The 24116-nt window shown below is 47.1% G+C and overlaps 1 protein-coding gene across 15 annotated transcripts in view; it reads left to right on the top strand.

The window, feature by feature from the left end:
- The window catches only part of FBRSL1 (fibrosin like 1), a 604346-nt gene extending 590757 nt beyond the window's left edge, over positions 1–13589 (top strand). For 5 of the 15 annotated variants that reach the window (XM_087880269.1, XM_060683825.2, XM_060683821.2 and 2 more), the window contains 4 exons: positions 1064–1147; positions 4896–4979; positions 9874–10102; positions 11812–13589. In XM_087880269.1, the coding sequence (XP_087736395.1) occupies positions 1064–1147; positions 4896–4979; positions 9874–10102; positions 11812–13048 (1634 nt within the window). In that variant the 3' untranslated portion in view covers positions 13049–13589. The remainder of the gene's footprint in view (positions 1–1063; positions 1148–4895; positions 4980–9873; positions 10103–11811) is intronic. The other 10 variants (XM_087880274.1, XM_087880273.1, XM_087880272.1 and 7 more) reach the window with 3 other exon arrangements.
- Positions 13590–24116: the final 10527 nt, after the last annotated feature.

Raw genomic sequence — 24116 nt, 5'->3', positions numbered from 1 at the left:
ACCAAGGGCGGCCTGACCCTTTTCTCCAGCCTTCTCAAAATCCCTTCAGAATCTTAGGACGGGTTTTCAAGACGGATGGGGGAGTGAAACAATGGCAGATAAGGGTCTTTGAGCATGTGGGGGTAGGGTTTTTTTGCTTTGTTAGGATTCGCTCTTGCAATGATATGTGGGAATGACCTTTGGAGACGGGGTGAAGAGATGCTGTCTAGGGAATAGTCAGATAAGAGACAGCTGCAGCCCACAGCTCAGGGGTGAAATGCTACCGGTTTCGGGCCGGTTTGCCCGAACTGGTAGTAAAAAATGCTTTAGAAAAGTTTTTTTAAAAAAGGTTCCAACGATCGTGGGCATAGCTGATTGTCACAGCTGATTGTTGGAACTTTTTTAAAAAAAAAAATTAGTTAAAAAATGCTTTAAAAAGTTTTTTTTTAAGTTGACCACGCCCACCCAGTCACATGACCCCACCACCACCAAGCCACGCCCACAGAACTGGTATGAAAAAAAATTTAATTTCACCACTGCCACAGCTGCATAATGGGTGGAGAGAGAGACCCTCAAAAGGGAACCTCCCTAGTTTCTTCTCCTGTGAAAGAAGCGGCTGTAATGTTTGTGAGAAAAACCTTGGGAGATGGAGGGAGGAGATGAGTGGTACGGTGGCCTAGAGGTGGAGCTCTCGCCTCCCAATCAGGAAGCTGTGAGTTTGATCCTAGGTAGAGGCAGATATTTCTCTCTCTGGGCACAATGAGAATTTATCTGCTGGGGAAAAAAACTCTGCGTTGGCAACAAGAAGGCCATCCGGCCAGTAAACACTCAGCTTCATTCAGTTGCCCAGACTCCATTCCCCCCCCCCCAAGTGATTATGGGGTCATTAAATGAGGATGAGGATGGAGGGAGGAGATGCTGCCTATAAGAATGGTCAGATAAGAGACAGCATAGCCCTCAGCTGTACAAATGGGTCCAGCAAGAAGCTTAGGAGGGATTTTCCCTAAATTACCAGGCTTGTAAAGATGATTCTCAGAGGCTGCCACCAGCTTATTTTGTGCGGTTGTTGTTGTCGTTGTTGCAGGATCTGCTCATCCAAACTCCACTCCATTTGGATCCACGCCTCATCATAGCAGCTTCCTGCCCACCAGCCATTTGGCAGGTAGGTGTAAGTAAACCCTTATTCTTCCGATTTATTAGCCTTTTGACATATGTCTCGACTTCTCCTGCATCAGACCCGTGGTTGGCGCAGTGGTTAAGAATGCAGTAGTGCAGGCTAATTCTGCCGACTGCCAGCAGTTCGATTCTCACCGGCTCAAGGTTGACTCGGCCTTCCCTTCTTTCCGAGGTCGGCAAAACGAGATTGTTGAGGGCAATAAGCTGACTCTGAACTGCTTAGAGAGGGCTGTAAAGCACTATTTAACAGATTTGGAAGGGACCTTGTAGGTCATCTAGTCCAACCCCCCTCCCCCCCCCCGCGCCCAATCAGGAGACCCTACACCGTTTCTGACCGATGGCAGTCCAGTCCCTTCTTGGAAAGCTTCCGGTGATGAAGCTCCCGCAACTTCTGAAGGCAACTTCTGTTCCATAGGTGGATTGCTCTCCCTGTCAGAAACTACATATACTATGAACCAGTATATAAGTCTTTAAGTGCTGTTGCTATCAGGACCTGGGAAGGAAGACGGGTGGGCAGAAGGGCGGTGATAATCTTATCTACTGGAAGAGCAATTGCTGCGTAACATTCCTGTCTTGGAAAATATGTTTATAGATCAGGCTTAGGATAGAATAGAATCCAAATAAAATTACCCTCTTAAGCTAAAAAAAAAAAAAACACCAAACAAAGCTTCCTTCTAAATAAAACAGATTTATTTGCCATTGGAAAAACCCAGCCGTATCTGAAAACCTTGATCATGTTTCTGAAGTTTGAGTTCTCCCAAGGGGGAGGCAGGCGGGGGAGACACAGATTTGAAGAAGCGGTGTTCCAACTTGCAGCCAAGTCATCTGTCCCTTTTGTAGAACATGCCTTCTGCTTTAAACCTGTATTGGATGGCTTCTTTGGGTGAGCAATTTAGGACAAGCTAGGTGCATAGCGGGAAGCAGTGGTGGGTTCCACCCGGTTTGGTCCGGTTCGGCCGAGCCGGTAGCGGTGACAATATGACGTCACCGAACCGGTTCTCCCCCCCTCCGCCCTCCCACTCCCCCACCCACCCACGTTATTCTTACCTTTTATTTGGCCCCACCCTCAATCTATTGCTGCCTCCTGAGTCCCAGCTGATGACTAGAGGGAAAAAAAACTGTTTAAACTCTTGCCGCGGGGCTTCAAAGGGCCGCCCTACAGCTGCTCAGTGTTAAAAGCAAACAAATGAGTCGGGTCGTAAGTGCGAGGACTGGTCATAAGTGCGAGGACCTTCCAGAAATGACTCTGACCAGCTAGCCACGCCCACCTAGTCACATGACCTCCAAGCCACACCCACAAAATAAGCCACGCCCACAGAACCGGTAGTAAAAAAATTTAGAACCCACTCCTGGCGGGAAGGGCAGCGGTGGCTCAGTGGCTAAGACGCTGAGCTTGTCGATCAAAAAGGTCGTCAGTTCAGCGGTTCGAATCCCTAGTGCCGCGTAACGGGGTGAGCTCCCGTGACTTGTCCCAGCTTCTGCCAACCTAGCAGTTCGAAAGCAGGTAAAAAAAATGCAAGTAGAAAAATAGGGACCACCTTTGGTGGGAAGGGAACAGCATCCCATGCGCCTTTGGCGTTGAGTCATGCCGGCCACATGACCACGGAGACATCTTCGGACAGCGCTGGCTCTTCGGCTTTGAAACGGAGATGAGCAGCGCCCCCTAGAGTCAGGAACGACTAGCACAATATGTGCGAGGGTAACCTTTACCTTTACCGTAGGTGCATAGCAAATAGTAGAACTTCAACTACCATTGTTAGGACAGGTGAAGGACACACAATAATGAATCCACAATCCAGAAATATTCAGGAAGGTTGTTGATGCAGCTTGTAAAAATAAAAACCCAACATCCGTTTCAACCCAGCTGGTCATTTAGCCAGAAGTATTTTTTTGTGTCTCAGAGTCTCTTGTGATATAATTCACAGACTTTCATCAAGAATGCAACACCGGCCCTAACCATCTGGCCTGGCTTTAAATTAAGCTTAGGAGGGACATCATTTCGGCCTAATTAAATTATTAATTGGTCTATTCCCCGAGAGAACTCCGGTCTTCATTTTCGCAAGCTCCAATTTGTTATTTTGAGCCGGTCAAGCAAGGCTACACTCATTAGAGTGGCTTAAGTGGCCTAGAGGCTGTGAGTTCAATCCTAGGTAGAGGCAGATATTTCTGTCTCTCTCTGGGCACGATGAGAATATTATCTGCCGAACAAAACTCCGCATTGGCGACAGGGAGGGCATCCGGCCAGTAAAACACTCTGCTAGCTCCATTCAGTTGCCCAGATTCCACCCCGCAAGGGATGATGGGCTCGTTAAATGAAGATGAAGCAAGGCTACACTCATAACCAAGAACATGAGCTTCAACCGTGACTCCATCGCACGCCGGTGTGTCTTGTTTGTGTTGCCCGAACAAGAATTTTGCTCTTTGGGAGGGAACCAAGGGATCTTTAGAGTAGACTCTGAACGCCCAAATGCGGACAAAACTTAAAACGATAGAAGAAGAGGTAGACAGTACAAGGATCTGATTTTAATTCAAGAAATGTGGTTTCAAGGTGATGCCACTGGTCCTTCCCCCCCCCCAAAAAAAAATATCTATTTGTAGATTCTGTCCAATTCTTGCTCCTTGGGCCCACAACCTGTAATTTAACCAAAACCATCAGGAAGAGGGCTGGGGAGAGAGAAAGAATCAATACAGGTAGCCCTCGACTTACAAAAATTCATTTAGCGACCGTCCAAAGTTACAGCGGCACTGAAAACAGTGACTTATGACCGTTTTTCACACTTAACGACCATTTGAGCGTCCCCATGTTCACCTGATTAAAATCAGATGAAGAATAACAGAGTTGGGACCTCGGAGATCTTCTAGTCCAACCCCCTGGCCCTTGGCAACCGACTCATATTTATGACGGTTGCAGTATCCTGGGATTGTGTGGGCCCCTTATGGGGACCTTCTGATGAATGAAGTCAGTGGAGAAACCAGATTCACTTCACAACCCTGTAACTTCACAACTGTGGCAAGAATGGGGCAAAGAACAACTGTCTCGCTTAGCAGTGGAAATGTTTGGGCTCGACTGTGATCCTAAGTTGAGGGCGACATGTATCTCAAATGTCCCCATTAGGCCTTCCTGAGATCTCCTCATGAGATGTCTCCTCCGGTTGTTGGGTCCTCCATCACAAGGGTCTCCAACCTTGGCAACGTTTAAGACTTGTGGACTTCAACTCCCAGAGTGCCTCAGCCAGCTTTGCCTTGCTGGCTGAGGAATTCTGGGAGCTTTGCCGGCTGAGGCACTCTGGGAGTTGAAGTCCACAAGTCTTAAACTTACCAAGGTTGGAGACTCCCTGCTCCATAACACGTCCCACCAGAAATCAGTCTCCATCTTCTTATTTGGCTCTAACAAATCTGAGCTGCTCAGATTTCAGCTCGATGGCCTCCTTAGGTCCTCCTGGCTCTTTGGCCTCAAACAGTTGGTTTCCTCCTGGCACGCTTAAAACTCCAGCACCTGTTTTCCATGTTAGCAAGTCCTCGCCATTTTTAACCCGTTGAGAATGTTCTGCGCAAAGGCCCCCCACCAGGGAGAAGGATTAGCCGAAAGTCTGGCCTTAATCCCACTCGGGATTCAAAACCCTGAAATAAACAAAGCAAATAAACAAGGGGGCGGGTAAAGGGGGAAGAAAAAGGGGGTACATTTAGTTTTCCCTGCATTCTTGGCTAAATGCCGGCTAAATCCCTGTTTGCCTTTCCAGATCCGTTTACAAGGTCAAGCACCTTCAGCGGCCTTGGAAACTTAAGCAGCAATGCCTTTGGCGGATTAGGCAGTCATACGTTGAGTAAGTACGGATGGGTTCCTCAGACTAGCTTCCTTCCCAGAGAAGAGCCACGTTCCTATCGAAAGCAACCGCTGGCCATTTGTTTGAAGCAAGGCAAGCTTCCTAAAACATTTTCCCCAAACTACGGAAACTGAGACTACAAATCTTCCGAGTTTCCCCGTAGAGGACTTTCCATAATCGATGTCCCAGGTCCACCAAGAATGGTGACTTCAGCTCACTTTCCAGAGAAGGGTGGGTGAGGGGAGCCCAGTAAAATCTCTCCCACCCCTTTAACTATCCTTTTTTTTTTTTTTGAGGGAGGGGGGTTAGGGTGTCTCAAGTCCAAAGTTTGAGGAAGTAGCATGAGTGGTTTTTCAGGATCTACCTGGAAGAATTTGGAGAAGGTATCAGGAAGATCTCAAAGGTGCTTTTTCCAAAAAAGGCAACTGGATTTTCTTGGGGTTTGTTTTTGTTTTGTTTTTTCCCCTTCGAAAACGTTTCGCTTCTTATCCAGGAAGCTTCTTCGGGTTCATGAACTGAATCGGTTCTCATCCAAGGAGCTCCTCGGATGAGAAGTGAAACGTCTTCAAAGACAAAACGAGAAAGTCCAGTTGCCTCTTGAGAAAAAGCACCGTTGGGACAACCTGGAAGAATTGAGGACCTCCATAGACACATCAGGCAGATGCCCATAGCACCCATTGAATGGCATCACTGTTGAGGCAAGAGAACATAAAAGACATTGGCTTGGTACGGGGTTTACCTGAGAGACTGTCTGCTTCCAGTCGTTTCTACCTGCCCAGTAGGATGGACATGTTCCATTCCTATCAGTCAAGGAATGTTGGCTGGTGGGCACTAGGAAGTTTGCTTCTTCTGCCATAGACTGCGCTCTGGAACATCCTTCCGAGATTAGGATGGCGCCAATCCTGTGGGCCTTTTGGAAGGTTTTTGTTTATGTGCCCAGGCCTGGAGTCCCGAATACATGAACGTTACCTGGGGAAACTGATACCGATAGATTGTAATATTTCTTGGCTGCTGTTTGTATTTAATTTCTTTGCGTATCATGTTCTCGTTGTTTTTTATTAATGCTTGCTACCTGGAGTCATTGGTTTGAGATGGGCAGCTATACAAATTGAGTGAGTGAGTGAGTGAGTGAGTGAATGAATGAATGAATGAATGAATGAATGAATGAATGAATGAATGAAAATGAATGAATGATAACTGAATAATAGGGCTGGAAGGGACTTTAGAGGTCTTCTAGTCCAGCCCCCTGCTCAAGCAGGACACCCTATACCATTTCAGACAAGAGACTTCGTCAGTGACGAAGCACCCACAAACTTCTGGAGGCCAGCTGTTCCGCTGGCTAATTGTCCTCACTGTTAGGAAGTTTCTCCTTAATTCCAGGTTGCTTCTCTTCTTGATTAGATGATCTCCTATCATCTCCAGTGATGAGATAGATAGATAGATAGATAGATAGATAGATAGATAGATAGATAGATAGATAGATAGATAGATAGAATGAGAGAGAGAGAGAGATGGGGAGAGAGAGAGATGGAGATAGACAGACAGGCAGACAGACAGATAGATAGATAGATGATAGATAGAGATAGATAGATAGAATGAGAGAGAAAGAGAGAAAGAGATGGGGAGAGAAAGAGATGGAGATAGATAGATAGACAGACAAGACAGATAAATAGGTAGGTAGGTAGGTAGGTAGGTAGGTAGGTAGGTAGGTAGATAGATAGATAGATAGATAGATAGATAGATAGATAGATAGATAGATAGATAGATAGATAGATAGATAGAATGAGAGAGAGAGAGATGGGGAGAGAGATGGAGATAGACAGGCAGGCAGGCAGATAGATAGATGATAGAGATAGATAGAATGAGAGTGAAAGAGAGAAAGAGATGGAGATAGACAGACAGACAGACAGACAAGACAGATAGATAGATATGATGCAGGGATGCAGATTATCAACTCTGTAGTTTCAATCAAGGCATCATCCTCTCTTAACTCCATTTTGGAGGGGGAGAGAACTGGATGATCTCGAGATATTTTGGACTGTCCATGCCGAGATGCTTCCTTCATTGGCTTGAGCTTTCTGAAGAGAAGACCTGCTGGAGTGAGATTCATAAAGGAAGAGAGCTGACATCTGGGGGGGGGGACATCTGGTTGCCAAGCAGAGGCCTGCGTTGACCAGCCAAGATCTAGTGATCCCAAGATAGAAGTGTGAACGTCGAATGATTGACCCAGACAGCTTGAACTCTACTCCAGTTCACTTGTTCCATCGTCATTTATGCAAGCATGTGCAAAATGTACGATAGGGAAGGACAGAACACCCTGGGGAACGCTGGGACGTTCTGTTTTTCCTTCAGGCCACGCCGTCCTGGCTGATGGAAGGATGTCACAGCCCTCCCTCTTATTCCCAAATAGTCACATGGTCCTTTGGAAAATAGCTGCGTGGCCTGATTGTTGCATCCACGAAAAGAATAGCTAAACATAGACTCGCACGCTTGAATTCCACCTTTGCAACACGTAGGGCTCCTCCAGCGTTCCTCCGTCTTCCAAAAACATATCCTGGGAGGTCATTGGCATCACGAGAAGTCACGAGGGTTTCCGTAACTAGGCCCAGCTTCCTGGAGAGACGGCCTGCTGGGTTGAGGCTCATAAAACTAGAAACAAGAAGTCCCTTGAAGGGGTGAATCTTCGTGGAAGGGAACTTAGCGCGACCAAAAAGACACTAGAACAGTGATTGCTAAACGTTTTCGGCACCAAGTGCCCAAACTGGAACGCGAGTGCATGTGTGCACATTGGAATGCCGGAAACCCAAACACCAGCTGCCTGGCGTGCGCATACCTGTTTTTTGGCCCGTTTTGGCTGTTTCCGGGCCATTTTCAGGCCGTTTTTGGGGGGCCTAAAAATGGCCCAGAAACGGCCACAAAAATGGTGCGTTTTTTGACAGTTTTCGGGCTGTTCTCTGGCGGCCGTGAAGACTAGCTGTGCGCACCGGAAACCAGAAGAGAGGGCTCTGCATGCCACCTCTGGCATGCGTGCCATAGGTTCGCCATCACGGCACTAAAACATACATTGCTATGTATGTTGAGACTGGTACCGTCTACATGTTTTCAGGATTGTGTTTTTGTGTGCCGTCGTAAATACAGACTCAAAACCCAGAATTTTCAAAAGCATCCAATTTATTTCGGTAGCCCACCCCACAGAAAAACCAGAGCACATTCCACAAAGCCATCCTCTCTCCATCCGTGGGGACGATTTCATGAATGCAGAGAACTTCTAGTCAATGTTGATGTTCTTCAAGGAAGCTCTATCACCTTCCTCAACCCGTCTTGAGATGCAGGGAGACAGGAATTCCCCAAATTGTCCATTGCCAAGTTCAGTACCTGTCCCCGGTTATGGATTTGGGAGCGGCGTTCCCAACACAACTGGGGAACGCCAAGCTGAGTGGCCAACAGAATTATGAGTACCGATCAAAGAGAGCCTTTGTAGCTCCGGGTTCAGCTGTGGTGCTCTCTGAGCTTGTAGACGTTTCATGACCCAATTAGGTAGCATCATCAGTGCTAGAAAGGAGTGGGATTTCTAGACAGGAGGCGGAGGAATGTGGGATCCTTGGTGCTCTCTGAGCTTGCAGACGTTTCATGACCCAATTAGGTAACATCATCAGTGCTAGAAGGGAGTGGGGTTTGTGGAGTGGAGAAGGAGAGGAGGAGGAGGAGGATTGTGGGTTCCTTGGTGCTCTCTGAGTTGGGTGGTTTTCATGCAGAAGTTTCATGACCCAACTAGGTAACACCATCAGTGCTAGACGGGAGTGGACCAGAGAACAAAACCTCACTCCTTTCTAGCACTGATGATGTTACCTAGTTGGGTCATGAAACATCTGCACCCAGCTCAGAGAGCACCAAGGAACCCACCGATTTGTGTGTTGACGACTCTCTCACCCGAGAGAGATGCTCGTGGCAGATCTGGATTATTATGCTTCCGCTCAGTCTATTCATGCCCCAATGGAGAGATCTCCATGCCCGCTTTATCTGGTAGGCAGCTGATCCTCTTTAATGAGTTGCTTTCTCACAATAAACCGTCCTTAGCCGTCACAATAGGCTCAGTTTAGCTCTGAGTGTCACGGCAGTGCGATCTGGGGTTCACCTGCCATGTTTTAGGCCAAACACCCCCATTACGTCCATGTAGTTATGCAGATTTTCTTTGCCGGCAGAGACTTTCAATGGCTCCTTTCTCCATCCACGGAGCCGATTCACTGTTGTTATTTCCAAAGGACTCGTTCAGGGTGGGATTGAAAAATTTCAGCAACCGGTTCGCTGCCCAGTTGCTGGTTGGGCATGGCCATGGGGGCATAGCCTACTTGACCTCCTGCACCACAGCGGGGGGGGGATGCTTTTCCGCCCTCCCCAGGCTCCGGAGGCTTTCCTGGAGCCTCCAGGAGTGTGAAAACGGCCTCCCTCAGGCTCCAGACGCTCTCCGGAGGCCGGAAACAGGCCCATTTCCAGACTTCCGGTACTTCCGGTAGGCCCGTTTTTCACCCTCCCAGAGCCTCCGTGCGCGCCCTGCACTTACCAGGCATCCAAAACATGGAAACTCCTGGGAGGGGAGGGGCGGGGTGAGCGGGGTCAGCCAGTCCTTGGAACAGCCGGTTCGGCGAACCAGATTAAAATTAACATTTGATTCGCCCAAACCGGTCCGAATCGGCTGAATCCCACCCCTGGATTTGTTCATCCTCCCCCTTCCCTTTCTCTTTTTCCAGGCCGAAAAAGATAAATAAAACAATTGGCCTTCATTTTATTTATTTATTTATTTATTTATTGGCCACAATCCTATATAAGACTGAATGTCCTTTCTGTCATCCGGGAGCGAACCCAATCTTTTCTACCGCTTTCTCTCGGTTCCCAGGTCACAGCAGCATCTTTGCTCACAAAGATGGGCCGAACGTCCAGAGCTTCGGCAGCCCCCACGAGCCCTGGAACCGGCTGCACCGGACGCCGCCCTCGTTTCCCACGCCGCCTCAGTGGCCCAAGCCGGGAGACGTCGAGCGGAGTTCCTCGGTGACGAATCACGACAGAGACAGAGACTCCGAGAAGAGGGAGCTTTCCTCAAGTAAAGAAGAGAGAGACAAGGAGAGGTGAGGAAGGGGCAACATTTGGCCAAAATGGACTGGCATATATGGCTTGAAGGTCCAGTTTGTTGTGGAAGCCCACCCAGTACCTACCTACCTACCTTCTTGCTTGCTATCCTGCTTCTTTCCTCTCTCCCTTCCTTTCTTCCTTCCTTCTCTGCCCACCTACCTTCTCTTCTCTCTCTCTCCCTCCTTCCTCTCTCCCTTCTTTCTTCCTTCTTCTCTCCCTCCTTCCTTCCTTCCTCCCTCTTTTCCTTCCTTCCTCCCTCTGTCAGCCCTGGAAGCCATCTTTTTTGTTGAAAATCAAGCCTCAGAGTTTTCTTTCTTTGAAGGTATTACTTGGAACCCTGACTCTCTCCTTTCTTCCTTCTTCTCTCTCCACCTTTCTTCTCTTCGGTTCCTTTGTTCCTCAATTCCTTCCTCCCTCCCTCTTTTCCTTCCTTTCTCCTTTCTTCCTTCCTTCTCTCCACCTTCCTTCCTTCTCTTCTCTCTCTTCCCTCCCTCCCTCTTTTCCGTCCTTTCTCCTTTCTTTCTTTCTTCCTTCTCTCCACCTTCCTTCCTTCTCTTCTCTCTCTTCCCTCCCTCCCTCTTTTCCGTCCTTTCTCCTTTCTTTCTTTCTTTCTTTCTTTCTTTCTTTCTTTCTTTCTTTCTTTCTTTCTTTCTTTCTTCCTTCCTTCTCTCCACCTTCCTTCTCTTCTCCCTCTTCCCTCCCTCTTTTCCATCCTTTCTCCCTTTCTTCCTTCTTCTCTCTCCACCTCTTCTCTCTCTTTCCTTCCTCCCTCTCTTCCTCCCTCCTTTTTTCTATCGCCACCTTGCTTATCTTCTCTCCCCCTCCTCCCTCCCTCCCTCCCTGTTCTGCCCCAGCTACGGACCCCAAAGAATGCAGCACACACAAAGTCTGTACAAACCTTAGTTTACTAAATTAAATCAGTTTTTTTTTCAAACAAAGGCTGTTAATTAACTTTCTTAACAACCTACAAGAATCCAAAGAATAAGTAACCTTAACCTTACTATGATTGGCAGAAAGCCCAGAAGCAATTTGCAGAGAACTAAGATCAAGGCACGAAGGAGAGTGAACGAAGTTGTTCCCTGCAAAATTGCTTCAGTCGGCGTTCCTCCTTAAATAGGCTAAGGGAGTGGCCAATTAGCCCCAAGCCTTACTCTCGAGGAGACCTCCTCCTGAGGAGCCACTCCTGCCTTTTGGCAGCTCTGCGTGCCCGTGCATTGAGAAGAGGCTCCTCCTCTTCGTCCTCTTCACTTAAGGGAGCTTCTGGAGGTTCTGAAGGCCCTGGCTGAATCCCCCCCTCTGGCACCCCATCTTCTCCAGCCTCCTCATTGTCCGACTCGAGTGCCAGCTGCACAGGCTGCCGGCACAGCACCACACCAGCCTCCTCGCTGTCCAAATCAGCCACCAGCCGCACAGGCCGCGTACAGGCCACAACACTTCCTTTCACTCTCTCTCTCTCTGTTTTCATGCCATCCATCTCACTAACTAGAGCAACTTAGCCTGTGGTATGAATCAAGCCACCATAATGATATTATAATAATACATGGCACGTCTGGTGAATTTCTTTTTTTTTTTTTTTTTTTGCCGGCACACATTCTACACACTTGATCTACAACCAATCTACAACTTGATCTTTGCCAACTCTGTTGAATAATAATGCAAAATGGTTGTACAGTGACACCCATAGTCTCAATCTCTTTCCCTGCAGGGATCTTCTGGATAAAAGTAGGCATTCAAACCGATCCTCGCCGGCTTCGGCTCCTGTGACACACCAGATCAGCAACCTCATCCGTAGCAACAGCCAGGCTGCGAGCGATTCCAGCCGGCAAGTTGCCCTCCTGGATCGAGACAGATCTAAAGATCTGGAGAGAGAGATTCCTGACCGGCTCAGAGATCCTCCTCCAGTGGCAGACCAGAAGATCAAAGAAAGCCGCTCCCCGGTAAAGGAACCTCCAAGCCATGAAAAGAGATCGCTGGAGGACAATACCAAGCCTGTAATCCAGTCGGTCTCTCCCTACAGCAAACCGGCCTTGAGCGAAAGCTTGAAACTCAGCAACCTGATGAACAAGGACGTGGAGAGAAAGCCGGAGCTACTGACGGACCTCCAGAAGATCAAGAACGACATCAAAGTCAAAGAAGAGCGCAAAGAGGAGAGTGACGTCTTAGTGGTGAGCTCGGAAACTCCGCAGCATCCCAGAAGCGCCGAGCACCCACCGCCCCCTTCTCTGCACGGGTTACCCCTGCCCCACACCATGGCAGCCGCCATGCCCATCTCCATGGGCAGCGTCCATCAGATGAACAACATGAACGTTTTGGAACGTAGCCGGATGATGACTCCGCTCATGGGCATGAACCCGCTCACGGGACGGGAGAGGCTACCCCACCCAGGGTTTTCCTGGGACCCCATGAGGGACCCCTTACGCGACGCCTACCGGAGCTTAGATCTACATCGCCGGATGGACTTCCAGCTCCGAGCAGATCCCATCCACAGGTTTCCCGCCGCCTCAGGATTTTACGATCACGAGCGCTCTTACCGGGACCGGGAACCCCACGACTACAACCACGAAAACCTTCTGGAAGCCCGCCGGGAACAGGAGCGGCTCCGGCAAGCGGAAGAGAGGGAGAGGTTGCACTTACGGGAAGAACTCGAGCGTGCCCGAATACATCACTTGCACACGTCCCCCATTGAAAGCCACCTGGCCCACATGCCTTCCTTCATGTCTCATCTCAGCAGCATGCATTACCCCAGACTCAGCCCTTCGGCCGCCATGCACAACGGGATTTTGAACAGGAACCCGCCCACCGCCGCGCTCAGCGCTCCGCCCCCATTGGTCCCGGCGAGTAGTACGAGACCCTCCTCCCCTCGTCGGACTACCCCACTCACAAACCCGGAATCCCGGGACTATTCCCCTTCTAGAAATGCCAAAGAAGTCGAGGCACGATAGTTCCCGGCGGCTTCGCCTGCAGGATGAATTTTTTTTTTTTCCCAAACTCGCCTGTATAAATAGAGGAGGAGGACGGGGGAACGGTGGGGGAAAATCCCTTTTTTTTTTTAAAGGAAAAAAAAATGCACTGCTGTAAACTTTTTTTAAAGAAAAAAAAACTGTAAAATTTGTAGACATGAAGCACAGTTGCGAAAGCTGATGGAAGGGACGGGACGGGGGAACGCGCAGAAGGGGGCATCCGAGGGGACAAACCTTTCGACCCGCACGGTTGCTGAGAAAAAAAAAATATGGAAATTTTAATATATAGGTCTTTGATTTTTCTCGTTTCCTGGTTTTGTTTTATTATTTTTTTCCCCCCCTTTGCTTCTGTGCTGAGTTTTAAACTATTATCAGGTTTGTATATTTTATTTTATGTTTTCTTTTTGCCCCAAATGCCAGGAACATTTTTAATGAATGTATTTCTTTTTTAATTTTGTGCTCTTTGTTCACACACACACACACACACACACACACACACACACACGCAAAAAGAAAAGAAAAAGAAGTTTTTTTGTTTCTAGTTTCAATTTTGTGGCCTCAGATCCTTAAGTAAAAAAAAAAAAAAACATACACCCAGGGTTTCTTAAAAGTATTATTTATGGAGATAACTATAGTTTCATACAGCCCACTGTGAGGTTCCTGAATCGAGGCCACTGGTTTCTCTGGTACTTTGAAATTGAAGTTACAGATATATATTAAAAAAAATAATTAATAATAATAATTAATAATAATGTACAAAAACTGTTTGTTTTTTGCCTTATATTATGGAGAAAATTAGAGTTTTTTGACTTCTTGTTTTAAAAACAGCAACAAAAGAAAGCAACATGTAAATACTCTGTTAATATAAATGTACACCAATATTGAATTCTTAACATAGGTAGACTTTATAAAAAAAAAACGGTTTCTAGAACCACTCTCTGGTTATTGGTTAACGTTATTACAACGCTTCAGTGTCTAGGGGGAAAAAAAGAACTACTGATACAAATGCAATCATCTTCTTTTCACGACCCCATAATGCCTTGCGGGGTGGAGTCTGGGCAACAGAACGGAGCTGAGTGTTTCCTGGCCGGATGCCTTTCCTGTCGCCAATGTGGAGTTGTTTTTTTTCTCCCAGCAGATATAATCTTATTGTGCCCAGAGAGAGAAATATCTGCCTCTACCTAGGATCGAACTCACAGCCTCCTGATTGTGAGGCGAGAGCTCCACCTCTAGGCTGATACAAATGCAATGTAGGGATTAATTAGAGCGTATAACCTAATTGTATGCATATGCAAGAACCTTGGAGGTGATCTTATTAATACAGTTAATCCCAGTGGTGGGTTTCCAATATATTTACCACTGGTGGGGCCTGCGCACGCGACTTCCGTGCATGCACCCGGCCTTCAGCACATGTGCTTTGTTTGCTCGCGTGCCTCCCGTGCATGCACCTGGCCTCGAAAACATGCCTAAATAGGATGGCATAGAGCCAGGGCAGGTGGGTGGGCCCACTCACAATCTCTGCTACCGGTTCAGTTGAACCGGTACGAACCAGCTGAATTCCGGCCAACTTCAGACCTTTATCAGGCTTGGAGAGCTGCCAGGCCGATATCTTCCAAACGCCATTCTGTAGCAGACAATACTTGGCAAGATGTCAGGAACAGATCTTCACTCTAATGAATTGAACTAATTGTCCCCTGCAAACTCCCCTCCCCTTTCGCTCCTCTTTATTCCCTCTGGGAGGGGCCATTCACCATCCACGTGTGGCTTTACTCCTGAGTCGACCCTTGTTCTTTAGCTGTTCCCTTCTCCTGGCAGCTCTGCACATGCGCACATCGGGAACAGGCTCCAGCTGTTCTTCTGCCCCACTGATGTCCGACTCCGAAGGCAGCTGACAACTGTCAGACGGCCCTGACTCCATCTCTGCCTCCGACGCAGAGCCCTCGTCAGAGCCTTCCCCAGACTCCAGGACTGGCCCAGGTTCCTCCCCAATCTCCTCACTGTCTGAGTCTGCCACCAGCTCTGCTGGCCGCTGGCGGGCCACAACAATATGATTGACTCAACATTTGTGTCTTGGTGTGTGAATTTTCCACCAAAGACCCTTGAGTGAACCAAAAGCCGCAGCAATTTGGTGTTTTACCTGTCCAGTCAATCTCTTCTCCTATTTTCTTTCCAATGGTTTTTTTTTCTTCCTTGCTCCATTGCAAGCATCCTTTTCCGACCTCCTCCCCTGTCATCTGAAACCTTCCACTTCCCGAAGATAAACCTAGCATTGACTTCAGAGTGTGTGTGTGTGTGTGTGTCGGGAGGAAAAGATAGTGAAACATCCGGGTGGGTCAAATCGAATCACAGCAGAGGGGTTGCCCGGAGGCAAAAAAAGGGAAAATAAATGGCTTATTGACAAGACAAACATGCTCTTGTCTATTAATGCTGCTAGACCTTTGATGGATATTGGATCATGAAAGAATCATGCAGTTTGGAGGGGCACATAGGTCATGGGTCTTGCCTGACCCATGTGCCGGAACTGTTCATCTACCTCAGGGGTCGGCAACCTTAAACACTCAAAGAGCCACAAAGGTCCTAACCCGAAGCCCCCTCGTTCAATTCTGGAGGCAACCAGAAGTCCACTTCCGCTACCATAGCGTCTCCGAGCGCGGCATCCTTTTTCCTCTGCTGACCGGAAGTCCGGTTCCCCCACCATAGAGTCTCCTCCTAGCGCAGCATCCTTTTTCCTCTACCTGTCCTAACCGAAAGCCCTATCAATTGTGGAGCTGACCGGCAACAGGAAGCCGCAGCAGAGGGATGAAAGAGCCACATACGGCTCCAGAGCTGCGGGTTGCTGACCCCTGATCTACCTACTAGGACAACTGGCGCAACCGGTTTTCTCAGGTTCTCTGTGTTCTCTGGCAGACATTCCAAGCCCAAGCTAGGTAACATCTTCAGGGCGTGGGAAAGTGAAGTTTGACGGGTGTTTACATATGGTAGCTTGCCCTGTTTAGTCTCGGTCAGGGTGTGGTTTCCTTGACGGTTATTCTACCTTCCTGGATTATTTAGCTGTTGCCGTTTGTCAGTTATCTGGGTGTTATTGAGGAGGATATGGTTGCATGTCAACTCTTGCGAGGAGACCTGGCTAGGAAAGCAGAGTTATGGATGAGGAGTCCTTGGTGCTCTCTGAGCTTATTAGTCTAGAAGACATTTCATTACCCAACTAGGTAACATCATCAGTGCTAGAAGGGAGGGATGGGGAGGAGGAGGAGGCAGACTGTAGGGTCCTTGGTGCTCTCTCAGCTTAGTGGTTTTCTTGCAGACGTTTCATTACCCAACTAGGTAGCATCATCAGTGTTAGAAGGGAATGGGGTTTGCAGAGGGGAGAAGGAGGTAGACTGTGGGAGGTAGACTTGGTGTTCTCTGGGCTTGGTGGTTTTCTCGCAGACATTTCATTACCCAACTAAGTAACATCATCAGTGCTAGAAGGGAGTGAGGTTTAAGGGCGATGTGGAGGACTGTGTGGTCCTTGATGCTCTCTGAGCTTGGTTGTTTTTTTTGCAAACGTTTCATGACCCAACTAGGTAACATCATCAGTGCAAAGTTATAAACACTGATTTTTATTTTTATTCCAAGATTTACATAATCTGGCAAATTCAAATGTGCTTTTCCACATACACACACACACACACGCTCTGTTTACCTACGTGAAAACTAGAGAGGGTCTCATCTGAGACGCTTTTTCAAATTACAGCTCTTCTCCGAATTCAGAGCTTTACTCAAATCCAAAGCATCGCAGAGATTTGATCCTTCTGGCATACCAAATTAACCAGCAATGGGGCCTCATATGATCCACATTGCTGTCTCTTCTCTTTGACATCTAAAAGCAACCTTGTTTTGATTGCAGAGGCTGAGGGGAGTCCAGCAGTGCTTTGTTTTTTGAGGAGGTTTTTTTTTTGAAACCTCTACCAGAGACCGAGCCAAAAAAGAGTTTGCATAATGTGAATCAATCCAATGCAAGTAAAATTCATCATCAAATCATCCTCCAGCTTTTTGCGAGGCTCCGTACACCAGCTCTGGAAAGAGCGGTCGTCTCTTTTTTCCCCCAACTAATCCATTTTATTCAAAGGCAATAGGGACGCAGTGGCTCAGTGGCTAAGACGCTGAGCTTGTCGATCGAAAGCTTCAGCAGTTCAGCGGTTCGAATCCCTAGCGCCGCGTAATGGGGTGAGCTCCCGTGACTTGTCCCAGCTTCTGCCAACCTAGCAGTTTGAAAGCACCTAAAAAATGCAAGTAGAAAAATAGGGACCACCTTTGGTGGGAAGGGAACAGCGTTCCGTGCGCCTTTGGCGTTGAGTCATGTTGGCCACATGACCACGGAGACGTCTTCGGACAGCGCTGGCTCTTCGGCTTTGAAACGGAGAGGAGCACCGCCCCCTAGAGTCAGGAACGACTAGCACAAATGTGCCAGGGGAACCTTTACCTTTATTCAAAGGCAAAAATTCACCAATCACCAAAAGAAACTTAGTTCACCGTTGAATGCAGAGCAAGGAAAGGAGACTTGAATTCAGAGCAGGGCGACGCTGCACCAAAACAAGGATTTTATTTATTTATTTATTTATTTTCCGGCTGAGCAATTTTCCCTCCGCTGCCTGTTCCAATTTCCTCACAAAAAAAAAAAAAAAAAAAAAACCTGAAGGAAATTGGAGCACATCAAAGACCATTGCCGGAGCCTGAATCCGCCACCTTATAAAAAGCTGCCAAGATCGATATTTTATCAGGCTCACGCTGTTTTCTAGCAAAAGCGGTCTGCGTTAGCGGGGGGAAAAGAAAAGGACTCGGGCGAGAGGCAGCAAGGATAAAATTACAGATTTCTATTTTGTAAAAGTAATGGAACATCCGAACTTGGGGAAGAACAAAAGAGCAGGAAGCAAAAGCGTGTTTCAGCACCTTTACGTCAAAGGAAAAAAAAAACGTGAAAGCTACATACGGTTTTAAGCAGAGGGTTTTACTTCCTGGATTATAAAGCAGGTTGTATTGTACAGGTGGTCCTTGACTTAGGACCACAGTTGTGCCGCAATTTCTGTTGCTAAGTGAGACAGTGGTTAAGTCAACTTTGCTCCATTTGACGACCATGGTGGTTTAAGGGAAATCACTGCAGTTCTTAAGTGAAGCTGGCTTCCCCATATGGACTTTGCTTGTCAAAAGGTTGCAAAAGAGAACCCCGGGAACACTGCAACCATCATAAATACATACTTGTGTAACTATAAACTGTCACTAAACAAACGGTTGTAAATTGAGGACTATCTAATCTGTGCACTGCAGGCTCGCTGGAGGATTCTTGCATGCCTTTTAAGGCATGGGTCCTCAAGCTACGGCCTGCGGGCCGCATGCGGCCGCTGAACCAATTAATCCGGCCCGCGGACCGCCACGAGGTTGCCCCGCCCACATCACCCCACCCACCCAGGAGTGAAATGCTCCTGGTTCGGACCGGATCATGCAATCCAGTAGAGATGGAGGTGAGTGGTTCGGAGAACCGGTAGCAAAAATTCCTACCCCACCCCCCTCCCCCATGCCCAGCTGAGCTGCGCGATCATCAGAGGCTTTTTTTTCCCTTTTAAATGCCTCTGACGATCCAAGCTGAGTTGCCTGATCGTCAGAGGGTTTTTTAAAAAGCCTCTGACAATCAGGCAACTCAGCTTGGATCGTCAGAGGCATTTAAAAGAAAAAAAGCCTCTGAGGATCAGGCAACTCAGCTGGGAGGTCAGAGGCATTTAAAAGGAAAAAAAACCTCTGCCGATCAGGCAACTCAGCTGGGATCGTCAGAGGCATTTAAAAGGCATTTATCTAGGACCAGAGTGTTTAGTATATTTTAATTGGTTTTTTATTAACGTTTGTATTACATGTATTTTTATCGTTCGCTGTTCACCGCCCTGAGTCCCTTAGGAATAGGGCGGTATATAAATTTAATAAATAAATAAATAAATAAATAAATAAATAAATAAATAAATAAATAAAATGGAAAAAAACCCTCTGCCGATCAAGCAACTCAGCTGGGATCGTCAGATCCTTTTGAAAGCATTTTTTTACAACCTATTCACCAAAGAGGTTGTAGAAAAAATGGTTTTAAAGGTTTTAAAAAATTGGCCACGCCCACCCAGTCACATTAACCCCCCCCACCAAGCCACGCCCACAGAACCGGTAGTAACAAATTTTAGATTTCACCGCTGCAGCAGAGTGCAGGAGTTGCCTTGGGGAGACCTGCGGGCTGCAACCAAAAGGTAAGCTCAACAATTTTAGCCTGCAGAAGGCTTGTGGAGGTGGGTGGGGGGGAGAGAGAAGAGGCCAAAAACAGGCAAAAATGGCCCATTTGTGGCCAAAAGACCAGCCATTTTTGCCTAGTTTTAGTTTGCAGAAGGCTTGTGGAGGTGAGGGGGGGTTTAGAAGAGGCAAAAAACAGGCAAAAAGGGCCCCTTTTTGCCCCCAAAACGAGCCATTTTTGCCTGGCTTTAGCTTGCAAAATGCTTGTGGAGGTGGGGGGAGGCGGTTAGAAGAGGGAAAAATGGCCCATTTGTGGCCAAAAAAGGAGCCATTTTTGCCTTGTTTTTAGCCTGTAGAAGGCTTCGGGGGGGGGGGGGGGGCGGTTAGAAGAGGCCAAAAACAGGCAAAAATGGCCCCTTTTTGGCCAAAAAACGAGCCATTTTTGCCTGGTTTTAGGCTGCAGAAGGCTTGTGGAGGTGAGGGGGGGTTTAGAAGAGGCCAAAAACAGGCAAAAATGGCCCGTTTTTGCCCAAAAAACGAGCCATTTTTGCCTGGCTTTAGCTTGCAAAATGCTTGTGGAGGTGGGGGGGGCGGTTAGAAGAGGGAAAAATGGCCCATTTGTGGCCAAAAAAGGAGCCATTTTTGCCTTGTTTTTAGCCTGTAGAAGGCTTCTGGGGGGGCGGTTAGAAGAGGCCAAAAACAGGCAAAAATGGCCCATTTGTGGCCAAAAAACGAGCCATTTTTGCCTAGTTTTAGTTTGCACAAGGCTTGTGGAGGTGAGGTGAGGTTTAGAAGAGGCAAAAAACAGGCAAAAATGGCCCCTTTTTGCCCCCAAAACGAGCCATTTTTGCCTGGCTTTAGGCTGCAGAAGGCTTGTGGAGGTGAAGGGGGGAGGTTAGAAGAGGCAAAAATGGCCTGTTTTTGCCCAAAAAAACAGGCATTTTTGCCTGGTTTTAGCCTCTAGAATGCTTGTGTGGGGGTGTTAGATTACTTAACGGCAAAGATAACGTCAGGGGTAGGAATTGGTGGGATGCTACGGATTTGCTAAATTATTGATTTACACAAATTCATTTGTGCCTGTCTTCACGGTGTCAAGGAGACTGTGAGCCCCATCATCCCCAACCTGCTTAGCTAAAGGGGAAGAGATATGATCCTGCGACATCAGAATGGCATGGCATGGCATGGCATGGCATAGCATAATTATTTATTGGCCAAGTGTGATTGGACACACAATGCATTTGTCTTTGGTGCATAAACTCTCAATGTACATAAAAAGACAAGATACATTGGTCAAGAATCATAAGGTACAACACTTAATGATAGTCATAGGGGACAAATAAGCAATCAAATCATACTAGGAAACAGTCAATATAAATCCTAAGGATACCAGCAACAAAGTTATAGTCATAAGTGGGAGGAGATGGGTGGTGGGAACGATGAGAAGATTAATAGTAATGCAGACTTAGTGAATAGTTTGGCGGTGTTGAGGGAATTATTTGTTTAGCAGAGTGATGGCGTTCAGGAAAAAACTGTCCTTGTGTCTAGTTGTTCTGGTGTGCAGTGCCCTATAGCATCGTTTTGAGGGTAGGAGTTGAAACAGTTTATGTCCAGGATTCGAGGAGTCTGTAGATATTTTCACAGCCCTCTTTTTGACTCGTGCAGTATACAGGTCCTCAATGGAAGGCAGGTTGGTAGCCATGGTTTTTTCTGCCGTTCTAATTATCCTCTGAAGACTCTGAAGGAAGAATCATAGGTGTGGATGTTGGATTTGGTCTGTCTCTTGAGTTGGTGTTTTGGATTTTGGGACAAAAACACAATGACGAACGAAAACGTAGAACACAACATTATTTTTTCTCCCCCCAAAATGGTATCTTTCCTGACACATTTTGAAACCAGGTAGCTGAGATGATTTTCTTGAACATTATTCCTTGAACACCAACTGAGAAAAAATATTAGCTTAAAGATGAAGCTTGTTCCCCCAGCAGATGGCCAACGAGGACAGTTATTGGACTTGCTAGACAAAAAAAAAATCCAGTTAAGAAAGCATGGCGGCTGCACAAAAATCAAATTTTAATTGTCCAGAGAGGCCCTTAAGAGAGCTGAGCAAGCAAGACTTGAGCAAAAGATGGACATAAATCCGAGCATCATTAGTACAGTGTGATGTTGCAGCGTGACGAGTCAGAAAAGGGGTCACCTCGCCTTCCAGAAGATGACTTATTTCTAAATTGTACAATGTAGGACTTTCCCACACCTTTTTGGAATGAGAAACTTCCAGCCTGGTGTTGAGCACCTAAAAAATAAGTGTTTATCTTATCCAAAATAACCAGGACAGGATAAGCAACTGATACTTTATCCCTCCTTCTATTGACCTCAACGTTTCAAAGAATTAGGGAGTTGGTATGAGGCCCGACTCCTGAATTGAAGACACCCAAATTAAACAGATCGTTTAGCCTCTTACTATCCGTCTGACCCAACCACAACTGTTTGGGAGTCCCAGCTATTTATCCTGGCGGCGTTAAACTGGACTCCATTTCTCAATCTTTTTTTTTTTCCCCCTTTCTTTCTTGAATTTCTGGCAGCCTCGTATGTAGCTCTTTGGCTCATTAGCTGCTTGTTGCAGCTGAATGTGAAAAAGGATATTGAGTGCAATTCACACACAATGGAACTGAGTTGCTAGAACCAATGCCCCAGCTCAGCTCCACCACTCATGTGCAACAGAGGGATGGGGTGCCCCCACGCATGCCCCCTGCCCATGCACCCCACCTCTCCGTGCATGCACAGGGGGCAGGGGGCATGCATGGGGGTGCTCACATTGCATTTTGTGGATGTGCACATGCATGCCCCCCCCACGCGTCCCATTTTGAGCCTGAAAGGCTTCCTGCACCAACCTGGAAGCTAAAATGGGGCAATGGGGGGGGGGGGCAGGGCACATGTGGGGGGAGACGGGCACACATGCGTGGAGGGGGTGCGCTTGCATCGCATTTTGGGGGTTCGGGCACACATGCGTGCATTCACGTGCATGTGCGCTTTGGGTAGTCGGCACCAAAAAGGTTAACCATCACTGACATATAGCCTCCCATAAAATGCAGCAAAATAGTGAGACTGTAAAATAAAACAATAAAAAAAAAAGAGTATGAGATGTTTAAAAAAGGGGGGGGCTACCAAATCCAATTTTTTTTTACTACCGGTTCTGTGGGTGTGGCTTGGTGGGCGTGGCTTGGTGGGCATGGCAGGGGAAGGATACTGCAAAATCCCCATTTCCACCCTACTCCAGGGGAAGGATACTGCAAAATCCCCATTCCCTCCCCACTCCTGGGGGAAGGATATTGCAAAATCCCCATTCCCAGCCCACTCTCGGGCCAGCCAGAGGTGGTATTTGCCGGTTCTCCGAACTGCTCAAAATTTCCGCTACCAGTTCTCCAGAACCTGTCAGAACCTGCTGAATAGCACCCCTGTACAAAAACCTGCAAGTTCAGCCTCCCTCCCGTTGAGTTTGATTCCTAAGAACAACATAGTCATATTCATGATATTTCATCTTCTTCCAGAATCTTTTTTATAAAGGTCTAATCCAAGGGTGAAATCCAGCAGGTTCTGACAGGTTCTGGAGAACCGGTACCAGAAATTTTGAGTAGTTTGGAGAACCGGCAAATACCACCTCTGACTGGCCCCAGAGTGGGGTGGGAATGGAGATTTTGCAGTATCCTTCCCCTGGAGTGGGGTGGGAATGGAGATTTTACAGTATCCTTCCCCTGGAGTGAAGTGGGAATGGAGATTTTGCAGTATCCTTCCCCAGGAGTGGGGAGGGAATGGGGATTTTGCAATATCCTTCTCCCAAGAGTGGGGAGGGAATGGGGATTTTGCAGTATTCTTCCCCTGGAGTGGGGAGGGATTGGGGATTTTGCAGTATCCTTCCCCTGGAGTGGGGTGGGAATGGAGATTTTGCAGTATTCTTACTCTGCCACGCTCACCAAGCCATGCCCACCAACCATACCACGCCCACCAAGCCACAGCCACAGAACCTGTAGTAAAAAAAAATTTGGATTTCAACACTGAGCTAACCAGCCTGACCTGCCTGGCTGATGTTTTTTGAGCTCTCCCAAAGTCAACCCACATGCTGCTGTGGAAAACCACTTTAATGTTTGTTCCAGCACGTATGTCTGCTTCTCCTTCTCTGTGTGAAAGAAAGCAGAGTCAAATTAATCTTGGCATTCTGCTTGAAGGCTTCCTTAAACAGGAGCAAGATAGAGAGCAAGATTAAAGGGTAACAAGACAGCAACCTCAGCACAGCTGGATAGATACAGTGTATGCATATATATATATATATACACGGCACCAGGATTGCTTGGATTGGAGAGAAAACTCAACCACTGTCTGTATCAGCACTATTCAGAAAAAGATAACGCCTGTTCTTGCCCGTGTCTTTTTCTACATAATTACAGGGTATAGAGAATAGAAAGAGAGAGGGATAGATAGATAGATAGATAGATAGATAGATAGATAGATAGATAGATAGATAGATAGATAGATAGATAGATAGATAGATAGATGATAGATGATAGATAGATAGATAGATAGATAGATAGATAGATAGATAGATAGATAGATGATAGATAGATAGATAATGATAGAGATAGATAGATAGATATGAGAGAGAGTAGATGATCCTATAGATGACAGACAGACAGATGAGAGAGATGGATGATGGATGGATAGATTATGATAGACAGAAATGATGATAATGTAGACAGAATTGCAGAAAAGATCGATGATACACATTGCACAAGTCATAAATAATAGATATATGATA

The sequence above is a fragment of the Pantherophis guttatus genome, chromosome 17 (assembly GCF_059756535.1).
Source record: "Pantherophis guttatus breed Tessera chromosome 17, ASM5975653v1, whole genome shotgun sequence".
Taxonomy (NCBI): domain Eukaryota; kingdom Metazoa; phylum Chordata; class Lepidosauria; order Squamata; family Colubridae; genus Pantherophis; species Pantherophis guttatus.
Note: the sequence above shows the minus strand (reverse complement) of the source record. Positions and strands in the feature narration are given on the sequence as shown.